This window comes from Rhamphochromis sp. 'chilingali', assembly GCF_963969265.1.
Source record: "Rhamphochromis sp. 'chilingali' genome assembly, chromosome: 6".
In the NCBI taxonomy this organism is placed as follows: Eukaryota; Metazoa; Chordata; class Actinopteri; order Cichliformes; family Cichlidae; genus Rhamphochromis; species Rhamphochromis sp. 'chilingali'.
Genome location: NC_137933.1, coordinates 25222459 through 25247843, shown reverse-complemented (window position 1 = coordinate 25247843; position 25385 = coordinate 25222459). Strand labels below are relative to the sequence as shown.

General features: G+C 37.2%; 2 protein-coding genes across 3 annotated transcripts; both read right to left on the bottom strand.

Annotated features, from left to right (window-relative positions):
- Positions 1-43: 43 nt before the first annotated feature.
- On the bottom strand, positions 44-9277 carry LOC308398480 (mitochondrial inner membrane m-AAA protease component AFG3L1-like). Its single transcript, XM_080885142.1, has 16 exons — positions 9157-9277; positions 7944-8034; positions 7618-7733; positions 7332-7481; positions 7151-7225; positions 6485-6609; positions 6121-6394; positions 5839-5976; positions 5453-5606; positions 5262-5369; positions 2729-2854; positions 2488-2598; positions 2150-2265; positions 1852-2052; positions 1467-1661; positions 44-1287 (listed from the first exon to the last, which is right to left on the bottom strand). Exons 1-16 carry the CDS (start codon positions 9262-9264, stop codon positions 1060-1062), a joined length of 2316 nt encoding a protein of 771 aa, XP_080741268.1. The 5' UTR covers positions 9265-9277; the 3' UTR covers positions 44-1059.
- Positions 9278-11221: 1944 nt separating this feature from the next.
- Positions 11222-24292, bottom strand: def8 (differentially expressed in FDCP 8 homolog). 2 transcript variants are annotated; one of them, XM_080885732.1, is made up of 12 exons: positions 24153-24292; positions 22906-23028; positions 17405-17499; positions 17132-17281; positions 15790-15931; positions 15308-15472; positions 14979-15106; positions 14288-14401; positions 13999-14079; positions 11972-12112; positions 11667-11776; positions 11222-11358 (listed from the first exon to the last, which is right to left on the bottom strand). In XM_080885732.1, exons 2-12 carry the CDS (start codon positions 23012-23014, stop codon positions 11262-11264), a joined length of 1332 nt encoding a protein of 443 aa, XP_080741858.1. In that variant the 5' UTR covers positions 23015-23028; positions 24153-24292; the 3' UTR covers positions 11222-11261. The 2 variants fall into 2 exon arrangements, with proteins under 2 accessions (XP_080741858.1, XP_080741859.1); XM_080885733.1 differs by having other exon boundaries at positions 17405-17496.
- Positions 24293-25385: the final 1093 nt, after the last annotated feature.

Genomic DNA, 25385 nt, shown 5'->3' with positions numbered 1-25385 from the left:
TGATATTTTCATATATTCTAAGGGACAGTTTGTAACACAGAGACAAGACAAACAATTTGACCCATACTGAGCTACACTTTCCCAGTGCTAATCCGAAGTTCTTATATCTACATAAATGTTTACCCTGATTATTATGAGACACTGGGAGACACTGATTAGTATGCGCAGAGAGAAAGCTAGAAAACATTGACTGATTTCTAATTACCTTTACTGATAAATATACGCAGACTCCAAGGAATGGTAAATGGCCTGTATTTGTATAGCGCTTTTCTAGTCCCTAAGGACCCCAAAGCGCTTTACACAACCTGTCATCCACCCATTCACACACACATTCACACACTGGTGATGGCAAGCTACAATGTAGCCACAGCCACCCTGGGGCGCACTGACAGAGGCGAGGCTGCCGGACACTGGCGCCACCGGGCCCTCTGACCACCACCAGTAGGCAACGGGTGAAGTGTCTTGCCCAAGGACACAACGACCGAGACTGTCCAAGCCGGGGCTCGAACCGGCAACCTTCCGATTACAAGGCGAACTCCCAACTCTTGAGCCACGATCGCCCCAAACAACAGGAAAACAACATCTGCAAAAGGATTGAAATATAAAACAATCAACAATCAAATAGATCTGAACTTTAAACATGTGGCAAATAATAGGATAGAATAGAAAACTGTATCTGCAAAAGGATGAAAATCCAAACCTCAAAATAAAACTTAACACATGATTCCTGCAGCTGATAAGAACATAGCATGATGGCTTATTCCCTTCTAATAACATAATATAATTCTCTTCTAATTATTCATGGTATGTTTTGTTAGTATTATTGCACTTAGAGACTTCCACAGAGTGGAAAAAGGAAACATAAGGCAACTGCAGCAAAATAGTGCACTTGTACATAAAAACTACAATGAAAAAAATTGCAGATTGCACAAAACCTTGGGCAACACATCACCATCTTTTATCCTAAGGTTGTCAGTCACATGAACCACTAACAGACCTCTGACAAACTGCAGTCCAGACCAGATGGTGCCGCACATGAGAGACAACCTTAAAGACAACCTACAGGTAAAGGGCTGATGTGTTTTGCCGATTCTGCAGGTGTTTTGTATCTCCTTTGTTGTTTTGCCAGTCTGTTAGTCCTTCAGGTAGAAAAGTGTCTTCTTTAGATTTCTCCAAGCAATCAACAACCTCTTGATATGAGGACTTCTCTTGAAAGGGGCGAGGTCCTAGCAGTTCCACCATGTCAGCCCTGTCTAGAATCTCTTGGTCTAGAAGATGCTTTGCCACCTGCATTACATGACCAACAGGAAACATCAAGCTTTGAGGTCATTAAAATACACATTTTTTTCATACTCCAAATATATGACAGTTTTGAAAAATGCTCAGCACAAATGAAAATCCATTTGCAGCATCACACTCTGCAAATGTCTCTGAAGCACTTACTACAAATGTTAAAAAGTTCGCACCTTCTCCACCATTTCCTTCTTGTCAAGTATGAGCTCAAGTGTTCGTTGGAAGGCAGCATCTATGAGTGAGCGAACTTCCTGGTCTATAACCTGGGCTGTAGATTCACTGAAAGGTTTGTCAGTTATAAGGCTGCCCCATTGCGGTAGGTCAAAAGAAACCTGACCCACCGCACCATTCATTCCAAACTGTACAATCTAAAATATGAAGAGAAGAAGAATATGAAGACTGGAACAGAAATATATAGTCAATAAAAATCATAAATTATTCTCTATGAGTCATTTTAATTCCATGGATGGTTATGCTTTTTTTTTTGTTGTTGGACAAAATACGGTTTGGTTACGCCTAAATTTCTACAATAAGCCTGTTCTGCAGTGAGGCGAGTACCTGTGCATAGGCAGACTGTGTGACTTTCCTGAGATCATCTTGTGCCCTGGTGGTGACTTGACGAAAGAAAACCTGCTCAGCCACTCGACCACCCAGCATCATACACATTCTGTCAAACAGCTGCTCCTGTGTGAATAGGTACTGCTCTTTAGGTAGATACTGTGCATAGCCCAAACCTGTCCCTCTAGGAACAAGTGACACCTGGTGGAGTACATTATAATGATGAATCTATAATCAGTTAATCATTATAATTATTACAGGATTACTGCAAAAAGAGAGCAAGAAATGTAAATAATACCTTAAAAAGTGGGTCTGCATGTTCAAGAAACCACCCAGTGACAGCATGCCCAGCTTCATGATATGCCAGAGTAGTTTTTTCTGGAAGTTGCAGAACCTGAGATCTTTTCTCTAGACCTGAGAACACAACAGAGATCTTAAAAAAATGCTTAAATCATAATATTAACATCAGGTTAATGGATTGACATAAAATAACATATAAGCTCTATATTTTGACACCACTGCTTTTATAACTCAGTTGTACTGTATTGTCATTGTATTTATGTAATCAAAAAAGTGGTTATGGAAAGATTCACATATATACTATCAGTTTCTTTTGGTTCATTTTGTTTGACTTACCTCCAACAACCCTTTCAACTGCCCACTCAAAGTGTTTGCTACTGACATACTGGCTGAGACGACGTGCAGCTATTAGAGCTGCCTCATTACACACATTTGCAATGTCAGCCCCTTATACAAACACAGAGAAGCAACAAATAAGTTAGAGTGTGATGAAATTAAAGCAAGAATCAGCTGAAACTGTATGATTTTCTTTTTTAGATTTGTTTGGTATTCAGTGATCATGATCTTTTATTCCCACCAGTAAAATCTGGGGTTAAAGCAGCAAGATTCCTGGCCAGCGTCTCTACATCTACACTGGAGTCCAACTTCAGAGGTCTTAAATGCACCTTAAAGATTGATGCCCTGCCTTTCATATCTGGAGGACCTGCAAAAAACAAAAAAGAAGACCACTGTCTGTATAATTCATTAATAAATCACTCTGCTTCAAGTTCTGTCACATATACAGCACTGTGCAAAAGTCTCACTCCTTAATTCCTTTATATTTGGTTTTCATTGAGCTAGACTTTTCTAAAGTGATCTTGAGAAAAAGTTCATCAGGCTTTCGAGCAAAGACCTGACACAGGACCAGAGATGCATTTGGTCCTTCAATTAATCAATCTGCTGTTCACCAAAGCCTCATTAATAATGGTCTAAGTGGAAGGGTGGCTTTCAAGAAGCAATTCTAAAGGAAGAGCAACCGGAAGAAAAGGCTGAAGTATGTCAAATTATGCAAGAATTGGACTCAAAATGAAGTACTGAAACCAAATTTACAATTTTTAGTTTAAAGGCTCATCAATATGTATGGAGGAACTCATAAGAGAACCTGCCCAGATCCTGAAGATCAACATTATTGAACCTGAGTGGGATCATTTTGATAGTGTAGAGAACAAAAGGAGCCAACATCTGAAAATAACTTTGATTGTCCTTCAAGAAGCCTATTCCTGAAGACTACTTGAAGAAATTACAAGAAAATTGCCTGAGAGAGTTAAGGCTGTTTTGAAGAATAAAGGTGGTCATATCAATGAATGCAATGAACAGCCTACGTCCATTGCAGCCCTTAGTTATGCTGCAATAGATGTAGGCTGCCGGGGATTCCCATGATGCATTGAGTTTTTTCTTTCCAGTCACCTTTCTCACTCAGTATGTGTTAATAGACCTCTCTGCATCGAATCATATCTGTTATTAACCTCTGTCTCTCTTCCACAGCATGTCTTTATCCTGATTTCCTTCTCTCACCCCAACCAGTCGCAGCAGACGGCCGCCCCTCCCTGAGCCTGGTTCTGCTGGGGGTTTCTCCCTGTTAAAAGGGAGTTTTTCCTTCCTACTGTCGCCAAAGTGCTTGCTCATAGGGGGTCATATGTTTGGTGGGTTTTTCTCTGTATCTATTATTGTGCAATCTACTGTACAATATAAAGCGCCTTGAGGCAACTTTTGTTGTAATTAATTAATTAATTAATTTGGCGCTATATAAATAAAATTGAATTGAATTGAACTGAATTTAACTTGAATGTTTTTACCTAATATACTGTATTTCCATGTATGTTTGAAAATGCTTTAATAAATTACTGCACATATGTTCAGTTTATTTAGCAAAATATAAAGAATCGAGAGGCAGCTCAAATTTGTTTGCACAGTACTGTGCAAACAAAAAGCTTATAGAGCTGATGCTGACAATTACTCAGCCTTCTGCTGCATTACACGTGCACAATTAGCAACTGCAAAAATAGTTCACTGAAACCATGCCAGCATGAAAAGGTGGTGAATCTTGTTTGTAGAAACTTTACAATAACACTTTTTTTTAAAGGTTTATATTCGGTCGAAAGGCAGAGCAAATTCTAAAACAACAATGTATTGACTTAAAAGTTTCAGTACAGAAGCATTAACTCTTACTGGAGGAGAAATGTTTTAATTCGCTTTTAAAGCCATGAATTCAGCGTAATTTATTTTACCATTTAAAAACCCTTTGTCATTTGCAAGCATCCAGGAAAGGACCCAATATAAGTCCTAAGGCAGTGGCCAAACTTGTGGCTTGGAATACCAAGTTACATAACTAATTGCTCATTAAACCAATTAGAAATGTGAACTTTTTCAGCACTCCCATCTTTCTGTCATCTGTTTACAAAAGACAATATACACAGACAGAAGGACGGGGAACAGAGAATAACAGGGAAATGAGCAACATATCCCATCCCTCGTGTTGGCCTCCAGTTACCTAATCTGTCCTTTATAGAAAAACAGCTCTCTCATTATGATCTTGTTTTCTTTGATAGAGAAAAGTGGTCTGGCCACCCACCCTGTAGTCCTGGTGTTAGGAAAATTAGATCTTAGCAGGCAGGAAATATCAAATTAACCGAAGATAAAAGCAAACATTATGCAACACGTGCTTTTAATGACATAAGACGTAAACAGGCAAGAAGAAACATACAGTAAGTACAAGATATGAGTTTCAATAATGTCAAACGTAACACCTCATCTAAAGCAGGGAAAGTCAAAGTTATGCAGACCATCTGGGTCTGCATGCACACCAGAGCCAGTGAATCACATGTGGAATAATAAACTGGGAAACAGAAATCAAAAAGAAAATAAACTTAATCACAGCAAAAGTAAAAGTGAGCTTGGTGTTGTGGTCAGACACCAATAATCTGAAAATTAACTGAAATTTGAAATGCATCTTAATAAACAAAGAAATAATGGTTTTATATTTATAGTTTTCATAAAAGGCAACTGAGTTGCAACAAGCGAGGAGACTGCAGAGGAAGTAGGCAGATCTGAGGTTAATATTTATACTTCACCTATGTATACATGTCGATCAAAGCGTCCAGGCCTCATCAGAGCTGGATCCAGGATATCGGCTCGATTTGTTGCAGCTAAAACCACGATGTTAGTGCTGCTGTTGAATCCTGCAATGACAAAAGCATTTAGAGGATTGAGGGCTTGTGAAAAAATAGCATCAGAAATGTTGACATAAAACATAATTACCCACCATCCATTTCCACAAGCAGCTGGTTGAGGGTGTTCTCCTGTTCGCCCTCATCACCAAAGTTTTCTTTGCCCCGCTTTCTGCCGATGGCATCAATCTCATCAATGAAAAGAATGCAAGGAGCATTTTTTCGAGCTGTGGCAAACAAATCTCTTATCTAATAAAACACAGAAAAGATCTATTTATTTCTACAGTTATACTAATTTTTGACATTGCCAAAACACCCAAAAGTAGAAAGTCTTCATCATTTTAATTTGATACGAGAATGAGTAATTCAGTGATCTGCTGTATTTGCACATATTGTGGTCACACTGCAGCATCACAAGCATGTGACCCATCATTTTGTTTTCAGACCTGTTGAGAGTCCAATCATTCAGCTCCGTACTAACCCTTGCTGCACCCACACCGACAAACATTTCCTGGAACTCCGAGCCGTTGACTGTGATGAAAGGAACGTTGGCCTCTCCTGCAGTGGCCTTAGCTAGCAAAGTCTTCCCATTTCCAGATGGACCCCATAGCACTGCACCCTGTAAACAAGGGAGTTAATCAGATTTAATGTATTTTCTATCTTAAGGAATTTTTTGTTCCAGTGAGTATGATCAGAATACAGAAGTGCAGAATTGCTTTATTTTAATAAAAATAATAAATTTCTTTATCAAGAAATGACACACCTTAGGAATCTTAGCACCCAGGTCATGATACTGACGTGGGCTTTTCAGGAAATTGATAAACTCCAAGATATCTTGTTTGGCCTCCTCACACCCTGCAACATCTTTAAAATGGACACTGACATTGTTTTTAATTATCCTGGCTTTGGATTCACTTATCCCAAAGAGGCCTCCTCTCCCCCAGCCACCAAGTCCTCCTGCCATCGGCCCCTGCCGTGTTGCAAAAAGTAAAAATCCGACCACAAGTAAGATTGGGAGAACACTCAAAAACAGAGTCCTATGGGAAGAGAAAAACCTTAGTTAGGACATCGATTCTAATAACCTATATATGCAGTAACTTTAAAGTGAAGCTGCTGTACTTTCTCACCCATCACTTTCACTGCTGTAGAGCACAGGTACTTTCTGAATGGAGTCCAGACCTATTTCCTGCTGTGCTAGCTCCAGGTTATGCTCAAATGAGTCTGCGCTGCCAATGTTGAACCACAAATAGTTCTGAAACATGAAGACAACAGCATGTAGTATATGTAGTAAGTATATCTACCTTTACTGTACTTTGACTGACTCTTCATCTGGACTGCAGCCCCTCGGAGGAGGCACACTACCATTGTGCATTGTTAGAATAGCAATTGTTCCTCGTGTGATTTTCTCAGTGTAATCAGTCAAATGCCTGCTGCAAATAAAGGTTAGCAAGCTTTATTTAGAAAAAAAAAGCAATTGATAAGGAAAGACAGTGAGAAAATGAAAACGAAAGTACTTATGTGCCAAATACAAATATGTCGACTGCTGAGATCTGTATTTTAAAACTTGTGCTCTTGGAATTTCAGAAAGTATGTGTGTCCTCTACCAACAAAAGCAAATGGGAATACAGTGTGTGAGAAAAAGAAAGATGTTTGTTTTGTTTGTTTATACAGTCATTTTTATCAATATAGTGAAGTACATTTTGTCGATTCTCATCAGTTTAACAGTAAAAATAAATGCATTTAGTTTGTATAAGACACTGCAATTACACACTGGGACATTTAATGAAACTGACCACTCGTGATGTGTTCACGCCGGGGGCTGGAAATACTTTGACATACTGTTTGTTGACAACCTCGACATGGCCCACCTGGGAGGAGAGCAGAAGGAATCATTTGTTCACATGGTTGCAAACACAAGCACAGACACACAGGTGTAAGGAAGACACCGTAATTAAAACGATCTCTGCCTCTCACCAAGCCTCTACTCAAGTAGTGATGCACAAAATCCTTCCAGGAGATCTGGACTCCTGTTTCTCTAAAGTGAAAGTACAAGAAAGCTGAGGCCATGCCTGCTGCACCGGCTGCTAGGTTCTGGACCGTTTTATCATCAAAGGGAAATTCCTCCTGTTAGAAATAGGATAATGAAAAAATATTTTAGTTTACAACTCCTATATAGAATCATTTTAGTAAGCATATTTTGTTATTATTTAGTGACTGAAGACGAGGCAGTTATTGCCACAATTCTGGCTATGATTCACACCTGAAAGCGTGACCACCAGTATGATTCCCCTTTTTTCCATCGTTTTCGTCTTTGGTCCTTCCCGTTATTTGAGTCCTGCCATTCCCTTCCACGAGACTCTTCTTTTATATTTCCATCTGAACAGCAATAATAACACAACTGTTCATTGCGGCAGAGCTGAGAAATACAGGGCTTATAAACTCACTGGGTAAAGAAATTATACACAGTTCAACAATACATAGAAAAGTAAGCAATTGTGTTCTTCACACTGCCCTTAAGGTTTACAGTCTATGTGCACACTGATTTAGAGTCATTAAAAAGGTAAACAGCACTAAAAGATGGACTACCTTTTGGCTGTTTCCTTGAGCTAAGTAACCGAGTAACTTGGAAAATGTGTTGATGTAAACCTCCGCATCTTCTTTGGATGAGTGATTTCTTCTGAAATAGGTTAGCAGTGAAGTCAGTCATCAAAAGCCATGTATAAAAAGAAATGTACATGAAATAGATTCAGTTCAATTAAATTTTATTTATATACTGCCAAATCACAACAACAGTTGCCTACAATAATACAAAGAAAACAGAGATGTAAACAAACTAACTGAGAGAAAGGATACAGTCTCATGAAGCAGAGACTGTATTCGTGTTTTTACATTTTAAAAAAAACTCTTTTGTTTGCTCACATGTTTAAGGACTACTGAAATCTGATTAAGATCTAGGCACACTGAAATGTGTTTCATATAACCTAATTATATGCAGTCATTGCAACAATAACACTGAACAGCTGCTGTTAAGGTCAAATATTTACTTCATTTTGGCCATCTGCACATATTTAATGTTGATTCAGTTATGTTTATGGTTTGACTAAACTGATTACCATACAACTGCTCAAATTGTGATTCACTATGAGAGAGCATTTCTCAGTATCAAACATACATAATAGTGCACGCAATAAAACCATTGCTGCAGGTTATGACTCTGGAAAATTAATCTTACACAGCTCAACCATACACATTCACACCGGTAAAAATAATGATCCCATAGTGGAATACAGGCACCTGTTGGTGACAATTTTCCCCTATACAGTTGACTACAGAAAGAAACTGAATACTATGAATGTATTTTTAATAGTAGTTAGTAGATTTTTTTTTATGAAGGAGAGACAATGGGTGATGCAATTCATCTTCTTAAACAGTTTTAAATATTAAAGGAAACTGGATGGATAAATGAGCGAGAGAGAGAGAGCCCCTTTAAAAACAAATGTATTATGAAACTGAGGAAACTGATTTATAAACTACATTAACGGAACGGACATCGCCTACCGTGAGAGAACAAACAATGCAGGAATGATAAATAAACACTGCTGCAGCTTGCTTGGGTTTTTTTTTGGAGTTGACTGCTATATCTGGATTTTAAAAAATACCAAAAAACAAACTTTTAACATAATTCCTTGCAAACCATTGTTAGCAAACGCAGGTGACAAAAAAACTTGCGTCATCTATTTTTTTTTTTTTAAGTGTAGTTAAGCTGATATAAAACAATAACGGCGTTTTTACAACCTACCGACGTGAGAACCACGAAGAAGCGAAAAGTAGATGAAGAGGAATAGTTGCGGCTCAGCGTCCGGACTCGGTTCCTACAGTAGCCGACAGTCAAAGAGAGGAGACTCATCCTGTCAGCCCGACTGACTGACGGACCGACTCACCGCAGAGCCATTAGGAGAGGCACCGGAGGCACGGTGCGTATCACAGTCATCTCGCGAGATTTTGGTTACAGACGCTACAGGTAGGCACCAGTCTTCCAGCGGGTTTTTTTTTTTTTTTGTTGTTGTTGTTTTTGTTAAGCCCAGTTTTAATGTTGGAAAGCCAAAGAGATCTATCTTCATTTGGATTTTTTGTTGTTCTTAGTTGCAGACCGGTCATTAACAGACAGAATTAAAACCATTGCTTAAATGCATTTCATTAATTTATTCATGCACTACTCATATGTTTAACAAGCCATGGTGTTTACCAACACCATGTAAGTCCATTAGTTTGGAAAAAATATATATACAATACATCATGCTGAAAGATAACACAGCCAAAACTCATTATTTTAAAACAAATACATAAAGGTCAGCATTTACACATTAACCAAGGTTTGCCACTTAACATACAGAGACTTAATTAAGGGAATTTAGACTGAAACAACTACCATGATGGTATGAAAGGGTTTGGATAACAGCTGTTAAGTAACCTGACAGCCTTAGGCACACAATTTTCATGAGCATCAACAGACATTTGCTACACTGCATGAAAACAGCACTGATTAAACACATATTAAACTGCACAGCATTAGTTCACAGTTTTGAATTTAAAAAAATGAAAGCACATAAAACAACTCTCATAGTCTTTGTGTCTTACAGTTTAACAATTTTCTTTACAAGGAAAAGTACCGTACTGCTAATGCATGCTTTCATTATATATATATATATATATATATATATATATATATATATATATATATATATATATATATATATATAGCTGGAGAAATACCAAGGGCTCAGAGAAGAGCTCGAGAGGATGTGGAGGGTGAAGGTAACGGTGGTCCCCGTGGTAATCGGAGCACTAGGTGCGGTGACTCCCAAGCTAGGCGAGTGGCTCCAGCAGATCCCGGGAACAACATCGGAGATCTCTGTCCAGAAGAGCGCAGTCCTGGGAACAGCTAAGATACTGCGCAGGACCCTCAAGCTCCCAGGCCTCTGGTAGAGGACCCGAGCTTGAAGGATAAACCGCCCGCAGGGGCGTGCTGGGTGTTTTTTTTTTTTTTTTATATATATCTGTTGCCAATACAGTACACATATTTGAAGTTATGTTTTCAGTGATTGTATGTATACACATTAATTTTTTTGTTCACCTATACCATTCGGTACGGTGCAAATAGGAAAAGAGCTGAAAATAAACAGTTAAGGCCTGAAAATCTACATAATTGAAGACTTTATGAAATATCAACAGATCAATATATTGGTTCTAAATAAACAGCAATTGAACTCATAGAAAATATGTCCAAAAAGGGGAGATGGGTAAGTGGCAGTGACCAACTGGTCACACAGTCTAACAGATTTAATCCCATTTTAAACTATGTCAACATATAGCTTTTTTTGTGCAACATCACCCATCTGAACCTAATAAACTGAAACTTGGACATGGCAGCACAGGAACTGGATGCTGAAAGGCATATTTTTGGCGATTTTCTTATTGGACGCTGGGCTTCTAAACTTTAAAATTCTGATATATGGCAACTTTAAAGTTCAGCATTATTGGCAGTTTGGATTAAAGTAGTTGAGGCTTGTAACAGTAAATATACAATTTCTGCATGCATAACCACCTACTGATCAGGTGGATTTTTTCTCTACAGAGCATTTACTTGTAAATTTAGAAACACACACCAACATTAAATATACACGCAGTGGTTTGTACATCTAAGTTCTGTAGGAATGCAAAGGTTTGATAAAAATATATTCATTTCCAGATGAATTTTAAATACCCTGCCTCATAATGCAGTGCACAGGAAAAACAAAAGTCAGAGCATAATCATAAAACAAAATAAAGAAAGATTGTGGGGTTTTTTTTTCCATAACGAAGCAAAGTGCAGCATCCACTTAAATCCCAGGGTCCTTTCCAGAGTTAGCTTTCTTTCACATCCAGCTCCTCTTCATCCTGCTTACGCTCAGTCATTCGTGCACATCGTGGACAAGTTGTGGAATTGTCAAAGTAACAATCTCTACAGAGGTACACAACAAAAAAACATCAACATTCATGTCAGTTTGGTTATTTCTTTTAGTAACAGTTTAATAATTGGGAAATCATAGTGCTTTGCAAATTGAAGTACCATTTGTTAAACAGAAATACTCCTAATTACCACTTTAGCAATGGAATTTGAAGGTATGTTATTCTGAAGATCTGTTTTATTATTGGTATCTCCACTCAAAACTTTTATACAAACAATTTCCTTTTATCAATTAATTTTAAACACTTCACAAAGAGAAAATTTGCTGTATTTTTGAGCCCAAATCGTTGGTGATGACTAACCTGTGAAAGACAGCAGAGCAGTCATGGCACACTGAGGTGTGACTGTCAAAGGGGAACAGGATGTCTCCCTCCTTGCAAAGCTCACACACAAATCCTTTGGCCTGACAGCGCTACAAATACACACATGGACAGCACAAACCATTAATATGGCACAGAAAGATACAATGATATCAACAAATACTAAAAACATTTCAGCCATATATTAGTACATGGTGAATTTGCAAGTCCAACACAGCCCCTCTTCTTCATGATATAGTTCAACAGTGCCATCAGTAGGGAAGTTTGTGCTTTATGTATGAGCTCACCTCGCAGTCTAGTTTGATGTGCTTAGCAAATGTGGTGTGGATCTCTGTGAGGGAACAGCTCAGTCTGCCAGTGGAAATGTCAATCAAATCCTGTAGTGAGTACATGTCGTCGTTCTCGACAAAGTGTTGGCGATCTTGTAGCTGGAAAATATAAATGCAAAAAAAGGAAATGGGCAACTTTCATATTATGAGACTCAACTCTTTAGTGCAAAAAAAGGATATCAGACTCAAGCATAGTTTTAAACATATTATTTATTTATTTTAACAGTAGGGAAACATTTTAAAACAATTCAAACTGACAATTCATAAAAATATGTTTAGTATAGATTAAAACTGAGCTAATACAGAACTTGAGATCACAAGAGTCAATTTAATTTATGCAAGCTAATTAGTGATATCCAGTGGCTCACCCGACTGTACATCATCAGCCTTCTTTAGTTCAGTACTCTTCACTTCTATCACATGGTGGTGCTGTTTTAACATACTGCTAATAGGCTGCCTGTGTCAGTGCTTCCATTTGCATTTTTCTAAATGGTAAGTAAATTGATAGCAAGTTTTCCAAACTGGGTTGTTTACATTCTTGCTAACTTTGAAGGGTTAAATTGTAAACTCTGATCATCCAGTGGAGACTGAAACAATATTAACTGTTTATAATATGATAATGAAAAAAAAAAACTTTCTTAATGCACATGTTTGTTTGTACAAATACACACACGCTTATATACAGCTGAGAAAAAAAGGCCTAGTCTAAATTTGTAAATGCCAGTTTAAAAAAGTTGAGGCTATCAGTTCTTCATCCCAACCTTATATGAAAAGAATCTATTAGCCTATTAGACATTGGGCAATTACAAGATAATTTTATGATTTACATGCAGAATTGTCTAATAGGCTAATAGTATTGCTTGGATCAGGTTTAATTGAGATAATTTATTATAACTAGATAACGTTTCTGCTTGAAAGCAAGTCCTTGTTTTACCCAATAAAATTCAGTGTTGGTCAAGTTACTTGAAAAAAGTAATCAGTAACTAATTACTGATTACTTCCCCCAAAAAGTTATCCTGTTACTTTACTGATTACTTATTTTCAAAAGTAATTAATTACCTAGTTACTTAGTTACTTTTTAAAAACACGATTTACAACCTGAATAGGTGATAAAGCGATAGATCTTTCAGCCCAATTCTACTTTTTCTGCATAATCTATCATATAAAATGTAATCAAATGGAAAAGTCTCTTTTTAAAACTTTAAATCTTTTAACTTTATGCATCAAGCAAAAACTTAATTATATGCAACATTCTCTGACTGGAATAAATTAGTTTAACATTTAAACCTATTTTCTGCACATTCCAGCACATAAAATAAAATAGTTTTTTGTGTTTACACTCACTCTTTCAAATAAATGCAAGTAAAACACAGCAGAAAATAAATAAAATCAAAGACTAGTGGTCCTGTTGCTCTATTTTCACCTATAAAGCAGGAGTAGGGTAGGCAGAGGTTTGCCCTGGTGCAGGTGTGCAGCAGCGGTCAGTTGAAGAATCCGCGAGTTTCTCTGTGAATTTCCCATTACGTCGTTGTGCACTCGGTGCTTGCTTGGAAGTTTAGGGGGGTTTTTTCGCTGTAAAAAGACGTTTTCTTCCCATGCACAACGGACACTAATGTTTTCGTCACTTTTTATGGAATCAAACTCAAAATAAGGTCAGTACTTCCACGCTTTAAACGCTGCACGCTCATACTCTCTCCCACACTCGATATATTATCCATTGTTGATCTGTACACAGCTGTTGTCACGAACGTCGCTTACATCACTGTCATGAGACATTCTCGCAAAAAATCACAGTTTTAGTAACGCAGCATGCTTACGTGAAAGTAACAGTAATCTAATTACCGTTTTTGCAATAGTAATCCCTTAAGTTACTCGTTATTTGAAAAAAGTAATCAGATTACGCGTTACTGCCCATCTCTGATAAAATTTACTAAAATCTACTAAAAAATTACATCTTAAACCTCTGACAATAAAAAGTTACTGACCTGTAGTAGCAGCCGAGCTTCCATTGCTTCCTTGCAGGTGATAAAATAGGGTTTCATTAACAGAATATCTTGACGAAGTTTCTGTGGGAGAAAACACACACAAACATTTCTGTCACTCTTAGTGAATGGAGTGACTCACCCACTTGCCTGTCCTGGCAACACTGAATGAAGAAAAAAAAAAAATTTAGGGATAGGTTGGCTGACAACACAACTGTGAAAGTAATTATTTATTTAAAACAAGTCTATTAAAAATAAGCTGAAAAATAAACTTCAATGGGAAGCTACCCACCCTGATTTCAACCAGTTCCTCCACAAAGTTGAATAGCAGCGGGTTTATTTCTTTCAGCCTCAGCACGGGGCGTGACATCATCAGGGCCAGGTAGCGCATTGAGGAGCGACAGACCTGAGATAGAGACACTATCAGAACACAAACTGGCTCAATACGCCCTCAAAACACACTGACATACCTTCATCATAAGACAGTGAGCTTGGTTAATCCTGCACTGGTCGACAGCTTTAACGAGTAAATGTGCATCATCTGATTCAAATTCACAAACCTCGCCCTGCACTGGGATGATTTTAAAAGTAGGTCACATGCCACCAGATAAATGATTCTACCAGACACGGGAATGTAATTGAGTTGAGTGACATATAAATAACATTAATCTGACTTCCCTTGAGTAAATTTTTAAAACCTGGGGAAACTTCTTTAAAGGATGGTTTCGCAGTTTTGTAGTACTCTAGTAAATTGAGTTAATCAGTGGAATGTCCATGCGTGATATGCATGTATATGTATACGATTCTGTCTAACTTTGATGTAAAGCAGTAGCATCCACTAAATAATATTAAAAGCACATTTACAAATTCTAGCCTCTTTCAGTCCAATCAAAATGTTCAGATAACATGTTAATGAAATTTAGTTTACACATTTATAAATTTTATTTTCATGTGCTGAGTGTATCTGCGGTTGTTGAGGTTACCTTCCTTGATTCAAACTCCCAGTTGTGGATGACACGAGCTGGAATGACAGCCGTGTCATTCCAATGACATGTGCTGCAGTAATACTGGCCAGTGTAGTCACACTGTCTGGCTTCACTAGGTACGCCCCCTGCAAGATAAATACAAAAAAGTACAGTTAAACTATAAAACAAAAGAACATGTACACATCACCAAAATGCATTTAAAATACTATAGAAAACATAAATATCTAAATTTTCCACAACTAAGGCAACCAGAGGTCGTTTTATATATATATATATACACTCCTAATTGGGCTAACCAAACATAAACACATTGAATTTGTACTCACTCAGTGAAATTTGTGCACGACATTCTGCACAGCGGTAATCTTGCCGGTCTAGTCCTATTTCAGGACAAATACTGAGCTCGTACTCAGACTGGTGGCTGACCTTTGACCTGACACAGGGTTTAGTGATCAGATTCATACACTTACTATGGCAACGATAATAGCATCCTGAAAAAAGAAAGAGATAACTTCAAATTATAATATATAGTTTTGTTTTCGCCATCAAGATTACTCATTGTCTCACCTGTCACTGGTTCAGACAGAAACATTTCATACAACAGAATGGAAGTTAAGCCTCTTTGAACTAGGGGGCAAATGGATTGCACAGATCTCTAATTACCTTCTGAGTGTATTAAGGCTTGAGAGCACAGCAAATGATATTAGAAGTCTGAATTTTGAGCAGTGTTAACAGAAATGTTTCAAACTTTTGGGAACTAAACTTTCGGTAATCTTACAGCGCTCTACCAGTATCTACTATGTCTCACCTGTGCAGGTATACCAAGTCTGGATAAGGCCCCAGATAATAGTGCTACACTTATCACAGGTCTGTTTCACACTCTTGCTCTTTTCCTTGGAGAAGCGGTGTTCCAGTAGGACTCTCAGATTAGGCTCATCTTCCTCTGGATCCTTTAAAATGATGCATGCGAAAAACAGAACACACAAAACATGGCTGTAACACTGTTTTGTGTACATCTGCAAGAGATAGCAACCTATGTGCAATTAAGTTTGTTTACACTTACACTACCTTGTGTTTTGTATAGCCTAAACAAAACTGATGGGAATGCATAAAAAAACATCAAGGATTAATTTCCTGATGTATGAAACTCTTTTGATTCACAAAACTTTTCTGCTGAACTTGGACCAGAAGGCATAACAGCGGTCTTACGATGGAATTTGAAGTGCTCTGGGTAAATTTCATAGATAGAGATATAATTTGAGTTGCTTCACATGATAAAGTTCAAAATGAAAGAGATTATGGATGTTAAGAATCAAGCTAAGCAATTGTATATGTTTCACTGCTTTATTTAAAAAAAAAGAAGAAGAAGATTCCTTTGTCCGTTATTATCACCGTGACTTATTCTTTAACATTTTTATTATGTTACAGTAATCAGTGTGACACACTGCCTGTGTGTTAAAGTGCTCTTGTTAGTGTTTAAGTGTTGTTAAAGTGAAGAAACTGTCAAATTGTTAAGACATGGGGGGTGACTTCAGAGTAATCTTTCTTGGTCAACCGGGATCTTGCTATTGGAAACAAACTAATGCACTGAAAAACAAAGCCAGATGATAACTGATACTTTCTTTACTGTTGATGAATGGGCTTGATTAATGAGCTTGTTTATTTGAAAGCCCTTTAATACACTAGACTGTAAAACTTTGTTTTCTATCATTTATAAACAAAAAAGGGAATTTATGCAAACTCTTCGCCAACTCTTCTCCAAGAATGTCTGCAATGCATTTTCACACATTTCATAAAGGGCAAAATACTCAAATCAAAGCAGTTTGGAGTGTTTTAGATGTTTTCCTACCATAGTTATCACCCTGTATACTTACAGGCCCAACATGATCACTAAGAATCTCCTCCTCCTCTGACATCAATCCTCCACACATGGTCACTTCTCTAAGGGTTTCTTAAGAGTTCAACTTGATTTTAAGGTTTTGACCTTACTAAGTCTTTCAGATGACATTATAATTTAAAACTATATTAATAAAACTGAACTTTGCATTTGTACAGATTTCCATTAATATTTAAAGCCTGTTACACTTATCCAAGAACACACAACTACAATATAATGTCATGCCCTTCTCAATTTTCCCCTCAGTCCCAACCTTAAGTTCTTGCAGTTTGAGGCGCAGGTGGATAAGTTTCACTACATTGTCTTTTTGTCTCTCTGAATGCTCTGGCAGCTCCAAGATCAGCTTCTTACATTCTTCTATTGCCAGTTTAAGCTGTTCAATGTCTGATGCCACAAAAGAACCCTGTAACATGATATGAAAATGGAAGACAAGGAAGTTTCACATTTTACAGTATAAACAGTTAAATTGAAAGTGATAAATTATTTTTACTGGGTTACAAATCAGAAAAACGTAAGGAGTACTTACCACAGGCCTTGAGAAGTGATCCTCAGCTAGACCGAGGTCCATGGTTCGATCTGAACTGTGTGTTCTGGTCCCAGGGAAAACCTCAGGTCTTGCTTCTAAATTGAGGAAAACATGGCATAAAGCGCTGTTCTTCTTGCAAGCATACACACTACATTCTGGCAAGTGCACTCGGTCACGCTTGCTAATTTCATCCACATGACTATTGTGGAATGAACTTTGAGTTGCTTTATTACTGCTTTATTACTGTCACATTTACATGTCTGCAACCAATCTCTTTCACAATTATTCGTTCTGAATGTGTCGAAATTAGTTAAACCATCCGACATCCCAGGGCTAGCGATTTTTCCAGTCGGGCTACCAAAATCCATCTCAGCCCTGCCTGTCGGGCTATCATAGGAAGAAAAAATATATGTCAATGCTTCTGCATTCTTTCGCAAATGTATCTGGGTAATTTTGTCATTGGCATCAATGAGTCACTGTCAATATGTGACATATTGAAATGCCGTTTGAATTTGTGCTTTTTTTGCGTTCACTTTCACGTTGCGATCGCATGAACTGTGTATAGAGAGCGGCAGTACTGATTGGTGAGTGACAGATTAATTGCGCACCAATTCCTCTGGCATCGTCTTATCAATCGTTAGCTTACTATTCAAACATGACAAGTAAAATCTCCCGCAGCAAGCTTAAACATGTGATAGAGGTTGATTGCGCAGAGAATCACTGACCGTTATGTAAGTACGTGTGTAAAAGCAGATGGATTTACGCAGGTATTTTAGTTCTGCAGAGCCAAATAAGACAGTTCAGGGTGAAGAAGGGAGAGCCAAAGAAAAGCCTACCACAAAACAGAAAAGTTATTATAAATCAGACGATGAAGCAAAAAGAAAGCGCAGCTTTTTTGGTTTCATGGACAAAATAATTTCTGTGGCTGGAATATGATAAGCTAAGTAACATAATGTTCTGCCGGGTGTGTCGTGAGTTTCCCTCAAATTCTGAGTCGGCAAGCGCCTTTGTTACTGGGACCAGTAATTTTAAGAAAGACCCCATCAGAACCCATGAGAAATGCAAGAAATGCATTATTGCTCAGTCTGCAGTATCGTTCCCAGAACAAACACCAATTTCAAAAAACATACTAAAAATAAACCAAGCACAACAAGAAGTCCTGGAAAATCTGTTTAGAACAGCGTACTATGTTGCAAAGAGTGAACTACCATTGGCAAAATTTAGCAGCCTTTGCAAACTTCAAAAGGCAAATGGCCTAGATCTCGGTTCCACTTACCTGTGATTTCAGTGGAAATTTCAAAATCAGGATCTGACACACACTGATTCATGTCCTACACAGTTCTTACAAGTTCATAGAAATTTCTGTTCAATTTGAACCAAATATTTGAGTTGATGATTGTAATTTTTATACAGTTGTTGTAATTTGTGTTTTAACTATTTTTTGATTGATGTTTTGTTTCCTTTACAATATAATATTGTAAAGGAAACAAAACATTAATCTTTTTTTTTTATTTGGGCAACTTAAATTTATTTTGGATTACCAAAAACGAAGAGTGCCTGCCCGAAGGGCTACCAGGGATTTTGAAATTCTGCGAGCCCTGTATGACTTGTACTTTTGTTTAAAAACAACAACAACAAGAACAACTTTGTATAGAATTTGTGTTTTACCAATCTCAATTTCTTTCATACAGTTTAATAATTGGCACTAGATGTTGGCAGAATGATCCAAATATCAATATTATTGATGCAAATGCTGGCCATGGCATTAGACAGATACTAGTGTGATAGGATCGATGCTTCGTTTCTATCCTCCAAGTTCAGTATGTAGCCTACTGAATTGCGTTAAATAAATGTTTGTTTTTTTATAGTTTAGTATATTTTAAATTTAAAATATACTAAACTATACACTATATGCTACTATACTAAATTAACATTCATAAAAATATACACAAAATATATACTTTGTGTTGACTGTCACATCTATTTTTTCATATATAACATATTTAATCAACAGAAGTTCACCCAAAGTGCTTTAGAGACAGCACATTTACATTACTGGTCTTCAAAAAACCCCAAGTTTCAAGATACATGAAAATCTGAAAGATGTTTTTATCTATGTGTTATGGTGGAAAGTAAAATTACAGTGACAGTGATTAAAATGTGATCAGCATTAGCAAATTAATGACAATTCTTCTCATAAATGATTACGCACTAGCCTGGCCTACATAACCTGTCTACAAGTTAAAACTATCAGTATCAGTACTGATATCAGCAATAACTGGCCCTGCATTTACTTGGTGTAAATACATCAATATCAAAATTTGCGCAGCAGTAATTGACACCAACACTTTCACAGTCTGATCAATATCCATTCTTTACTCAAACTGATGTTTGGCATTTTCATCTGTTACAATACAAGTCTGAATTTAAATTAAAGCAAGTGACAAATTAACATTTAAAGTGCAGTGAGAGTAAACTTTCAGCTATCCATACTGACAACTGAGATTATTCTGATGAAGTGAAAAATTAGTAAACAGAACTGAATGATGGAATTTAAAGGTTGAACAAATTCAAATATATTTAAAAAGATTAAGTCAGTGTTTAGCTATTCAAATAATGTTTAATAAACTAAAAGAATCACATTATACAAACAGTGTTGTTACCTGCGTACACCTCTGAACAAAACATGTTGAAGGAATTCAGCCTTGTAGTTCCCAATAGACTCAGAGTAATGAGGCACCGTAGAATCAGAACAGCTATCAGTGAGTCATTCTTGCTCATCAAAAAGCAAAAAGTGTATTTTTCCAAGTCCTAAATTACAGGAAGTGTTACTGAAGTACTGCTTACTCCCATGCGTTTCATTTCCTCTACTTCAGCTACAGCATTTCCAACTTCCTTTTCCTTAGTCACAACAGACCAGTGTCCTTGCTCCTTATGCATTAGCAGGATCTGCCCTACATTACAAGGAAACTATTAAACTAAGTGCACAAATTGATGCAAGCTCAATCATTCAGGTAGGGAAATCTCAAAAAGTTGACTCTGTTCATCTGGATGTAGCGTTTTCCATAGGAGAAATGTTTCGTCACTCATCCAAGTGACTTCTTCCGTCTCAGCTGACTGCTTAATGATCAAGAAACTGACCTCACAGCCCATGTTTGTCAGTGGTGCTAGTTTCAGTTATTATGCAAATGTCCTGTTTATACGGTTGGGGAAACCTGCTGAGACTGAACAAGTCACCTGGATGAGTGATGAAACGTTTCTGCACAAATTAACTTTAATGAGGGATTTATTGCCTATACAGTAACTGAGATATACTGCTTGTGTTTTTGAAAAGGAAGCAAACATACATAGTGACATTAAGAAAAAACTGGAACCATGAATGCAAAAAAACCCCACTTCCCACTGCAACAACAAACTGTTTTAGAAAGGTAAATGCCAAGATCACAAATACCACTTGCTGTAATGCAGCCGCAAAGCATCACAAAGCCACCACCAGGCTATACAGATGGCTGTATAACTGCAACTTTAGCTTCCCGCAATTAAATGAACATGATTGAGCAATATTTAAAATGTGTGCGCTCCCAATTAAAATCCAAAGTAAAAACAAATCAAGCACTGTGATTGGCACATGCCTCCATGTGTTAATCACAGCTGTTGGCGGTTCCTGGACTAATTTGGAGTAACACTATGTTGAAAGACAGATATGAAGAGCTTGTCCCTCAAAACATCATCATCTGTTGCTTGGGAATCCTTTGGATTTAGCACAAGTGTCCTGGAACAAATCATATGCAGCTACTTCTATGTGTCTGTACTGCAAAGCAACACAACTTCAATCACCTAAAAAGACACCAAAAACTGCAGTAAAATTCATGCATGAAGGCCAAGAAAACCATTGCAGTGCTTGCTAGCATGAATCATTCAGTACCATTGCAGACATACACCACGTGTGCCCACTAAAGAAGTTGAGTAACAAATCTTTCAGGAAAATGGTAAACTTACTGCGCAAACCATATGTTATCCTGTCATGCAGTGTCCTGATAATTTTGTTTAGTTAGGTTTTGGTACTGGTTTTTTTCTTTTAAATATTTGTTATTTTTCTTTAAAGATAATTTAGGTGAATAAAAAGGACCAATTTTATTTTCATGCAAAGATCTGGACAGATGTGAAGATAGGAAAGCAGTGTTGTGGTTACATGTGATCTCAATCCATCCATCCACTGTCTTCCACTTATAATTGTCAGGGTCATGGTGGGGGCTGGAACGTATTCCAGCTACCATAGGGCGAGAGAGGCAGGACAGGTCGCTAATCTGTCACAGGGCCAACACATAGAGACAGACAACAATTCACACTCACATTCACACATGAGCAATTTAGAATTACCAATTAACCAAACCCCACTAACTGCATGTCTTTGGACTGTGGGAGGAAGCCAAAGTACTTGGAGAGAACCCACACAAACACAGAGAAAACGGAAAAGGGACAAGAACACTCCACACAGAAAGGCCCCGGCCAGATGGTGGAATCAAACTCAGGACCTGTGGTGTTAATCACCACACCACCGTGCTGCCCCTGTGCGATCTCAATATTAGTCAAAATAATCATAATCAAAAAATTAAAATAATCTTGATTATCAGTTGTCAGTGCTGGGGAGTAAAGGAATACATGTTACCTTATGTATTTAAAATAGACTGCAGACTGTTAAGACTTGATGGATAGCAGTAACAATAATCATGTGAAGTTCTGAAAGCAGTCTATGAACTAAACTCAGCTAAAGCCAGCTAACAATGTTAGCTCGGTGGCGAGTAGCCTTCAGTAATAGTAATAAATCACAGAGCATTAGCGCAATAATGTAGATGTGAAAGGCATTACAATATATTAATCCAAAGTATTTAGAATACGTTACTCACATTGAGTAACGTATTACATTGCAAACTACATTTTTGGGCATGTATTCTGTAATCTGCAGTGGAATTTGAAAAGTTATCTTCCAAGCACTGTCAGTTGTGCAGCCCTAATTGTATTTCTCTTCATCACTCCATAAGTACTGTTGCCATTGATTTTCTGTCCAGTTCTTGTGCAATTTGTAATTTTCTCAGTGTTTTCCTTTATTAATAATGGCTTCTTTCACTGAGACCATTTCTGACGACGCTTCAGCAAACAGCAGATACATCACTGGAAGACCAGATGCAATTTTTTTGTATATTCAACTTTTTTCCTGTCTATCAAACTAGTCACCTTTTACAGGCACGGCTAAATTCAAAATTTGCATCATCATGATAAAGAGATTTAAAAAATGTTAAATACGCATGTGACGATGAAGGAAGACAGTCAGAGAAATCGATCAGTGTGAGGTGTAAACTCTGTCTATATGGCTTAATACTAAGATGAAGCAGGCAAATGAAAGACAACAAAGAAAACAATGTATATTATTTTCCTGAATTTAACTACAGGTGTGAAAGCAATCCTTAGACAGTTGTATCATAACTTGTGGCAAACCTCACCATGTTGCGGGGGTGTTTTGTCTCCTTGGGGACCATCCTCTTCCTCTCCACGATCAAATGGATTGAGGCGGGTTTGGCGAAAAAGTGCAAGTCTCTCATCATACTCCATTTTATTGGCTACATCTAAGAAAGACAAACAAAACAAAGCAATTGTCTTCTCTTGGCTTTATGTATTGAAACATTACGAGGAATCTCAGTTTCCTTTCAGAAGGAAGCTGGTTAGCCAGTGTTTATACTTGGTTCGGCTTACTGTGCAGTGATAGACATTGTGTTGACATTTACTTGGTCATGAGCTGTTCATGGGTCATAACTCTCACTAAGAGCCCAATGGTTTCAAGAAAAATAAAGGCAAAATATGTGCTGCATGTTACAAGCAGAAATATGAATCCGTGCACATCTTTAACTTCGTTCAAATACATAATACATAGTCCTGAATGAGAGTTATACCAAGGCTACTGCTATTTTATACTTGCAATTTAGGTCAGATCTTAAAAAAGATTTAGTCTTACACATTACAGAAAAAGTTCCTTTACATCTAAAATGAAACAAAATCTACTTTTTCATCAGATCCTCCCTACCTCACAAAACTCTTTCAAACTTTCAAACTCCACATCCATATGCTAGAATACCAGAGAATACAAATGTCCTGTTGAAAATTGTAACCATAACGAAGGAAACTCTGATACATAATTAAAGGGTTAAGGGTAGTAGTAATTGTAATTTAATTCCATGTAGATTTTATGAAGCTACACTAGAGACAGCCTGACAGGTACACTAGCACTCCCTTTGGCTGGTTAATTACCATTAAGTCTAATTTTCACTGAGGCTGAAGATGCATGAATCTCAGTGGTATGTGTAAGCTCTACTTCAACAGTCAACAAAAACACGCCCTACAGACATTTTATGGACGACTTAAGTAAATAAGGTCAAACGAGGTAACACTGCAAATACTGAAAAGACCGAGAAACATTAAGTTGGAGCTTTATTTCACTAATTATTACCACTTAAGGATGATGCTGCAGTAAGTCATAATGTGCTAAGAGGTAACCTTAATGTTATTTCGTTCATCACAGCTAAACAGCTTAACAGGGCGTTAACAGGGCGCTAAAAGGGCAAGTCCATATCCAAACACGGATGTCAACAAACAGCTAATGCTAGCTAGCTAACAAGCTTTTAAACCAGCAAGTCGTCCGTTGATTTGATGCTAATGTTTGGTCATTAAAGCGGCCGTCTAGTTGGAAGCTTACCCCGTTGTTGAACGAATTTATCAGCAGCAAACTAGCAGCTATATTATAATATAATAATATATTTTGTGGACGACGTTTATGATGAATATAGACAGCCGTCCCCGTTTTGTTTTGCCTTTGTCATGGGTAACATCACACAGGGGGGAAAAAAACGTCAAGTCATACTTCGTCAAAGTAGCGAGTTCCGGCGAGATTTTCAAAATAAAAAAATAACCATTGCCATAATGAAGTAGTGTAGAAGAAATAAAAGAAACTCAAGTGGTAAATAAAGGCTACATTTAAAGCGACATCTGTATTTGCAACTTAGTAAATATGTTTTGACACGTGGTATACCAATATAGATTACTGTTAATGGTGTAAAATAAAGCGGTACCTTTAATTTGAAAAGAAACATCATCCTCAGTTTTTCTCATTTTATGTGATTTTAGGTACCTTCCAATTAATTTCCTCAGTAAGATCCCTTTAAAAGTGCTGACTGCATGTCTTTTTCTTTTTTATACACATCATCTAAATATAATCCTTAAATGAATTATTAGTTGTACTGATAATGAAAGAAATGTCATATAAATAATACTTTTCTCTACAACAAATACAATATAATTCTCCTAAATGGCAGTTAAAATTATTATTATTATTTGTTTGTTTGACCGCTGATTTTATAGTTCCCTTTGGCTTTTCAGTGGCTTTTGTTTGCTTGAAGACAAGAATGATTTGTGTAGGAAATTCCATTTCAAACTCCTCATTTTAAACTGGGAATTTTTGGATTCATGCAAGGACAAAACGCGTTTCATGCTGCTTAGCTCAAGGGTACAAAAAATGAGGTCACATATTACTGGGGAAATAAATTATTACAAATTTAGCACCTGAACACTGCACTCTGCAAAACCATATGTTATACTCATCTAATGTCATTTTCATAAACTGTCCGTTTTAAATACCACAAAAGGATTTCTGAAAAATTAGAGTTAGTGACTGGTCATAAATATCACAGATGCTAGCTTTAAGGGAGAATGTTCATGAGCTTACTGAATATGGCAAACAACATCTTCGCAGCAAACATGTTGCGTAAAAACTGAAAAAACAAAAGAAAACGAAAATAAATAAATAATAATCAATACAGTGTAAGCAGTCTGTTTATATCTGGTCCAGTATATCAGTGGTTTTGCTGTTAATACACAAGCAACTACAGAGAAACCTTTTTAAGTGTGGTTTTATTACCGTGGCTTGTTGCCT

Coding starts and splice junctions, on each gene's coding strand:
- LOC308398480 (XM_080885142.1), bottom strand. CDS start 9,264: ATGAGTCTCCTCTCTTTGACTGTCGGCTACTGTAGGAACCGAGTCCGG. Junction 8,035..9,156: donor TCTTCGTGGTTCTCACGTCG/GTAGGTTGTAAA, acceptor AACCTATTTCAG/AAGAAATCACTCATCCAAAG. Junction 5,370..5,452: donor GCTGCTTGTGGAAATGGATG/GTGGGTAATTAT, acceptor TTGTCATTGCAG/GATTCAACAGCAGCACTAAC.
- def8 (XM_080885732.1), bottom strand. CDS start 23,014: ATGGAGTATGATGAGAGACTTGCACTTTTTCGCCAAACCCGCCTCAAT. Junction 15,107..15,307: donor TCGTGCACAAATTTCACTGA/GTGAGTACAAAT, acceptor TTTATCTTGCAG/GGGGCGTACCTAGTGAAGCC. Junction 11,777..11,971: donor ACATCAAACTAGACTGCGAG/GTGAGCTCATAC, acceptor GTGTATTTGTAG/CGCTGTCAGGCCAAAGGATT.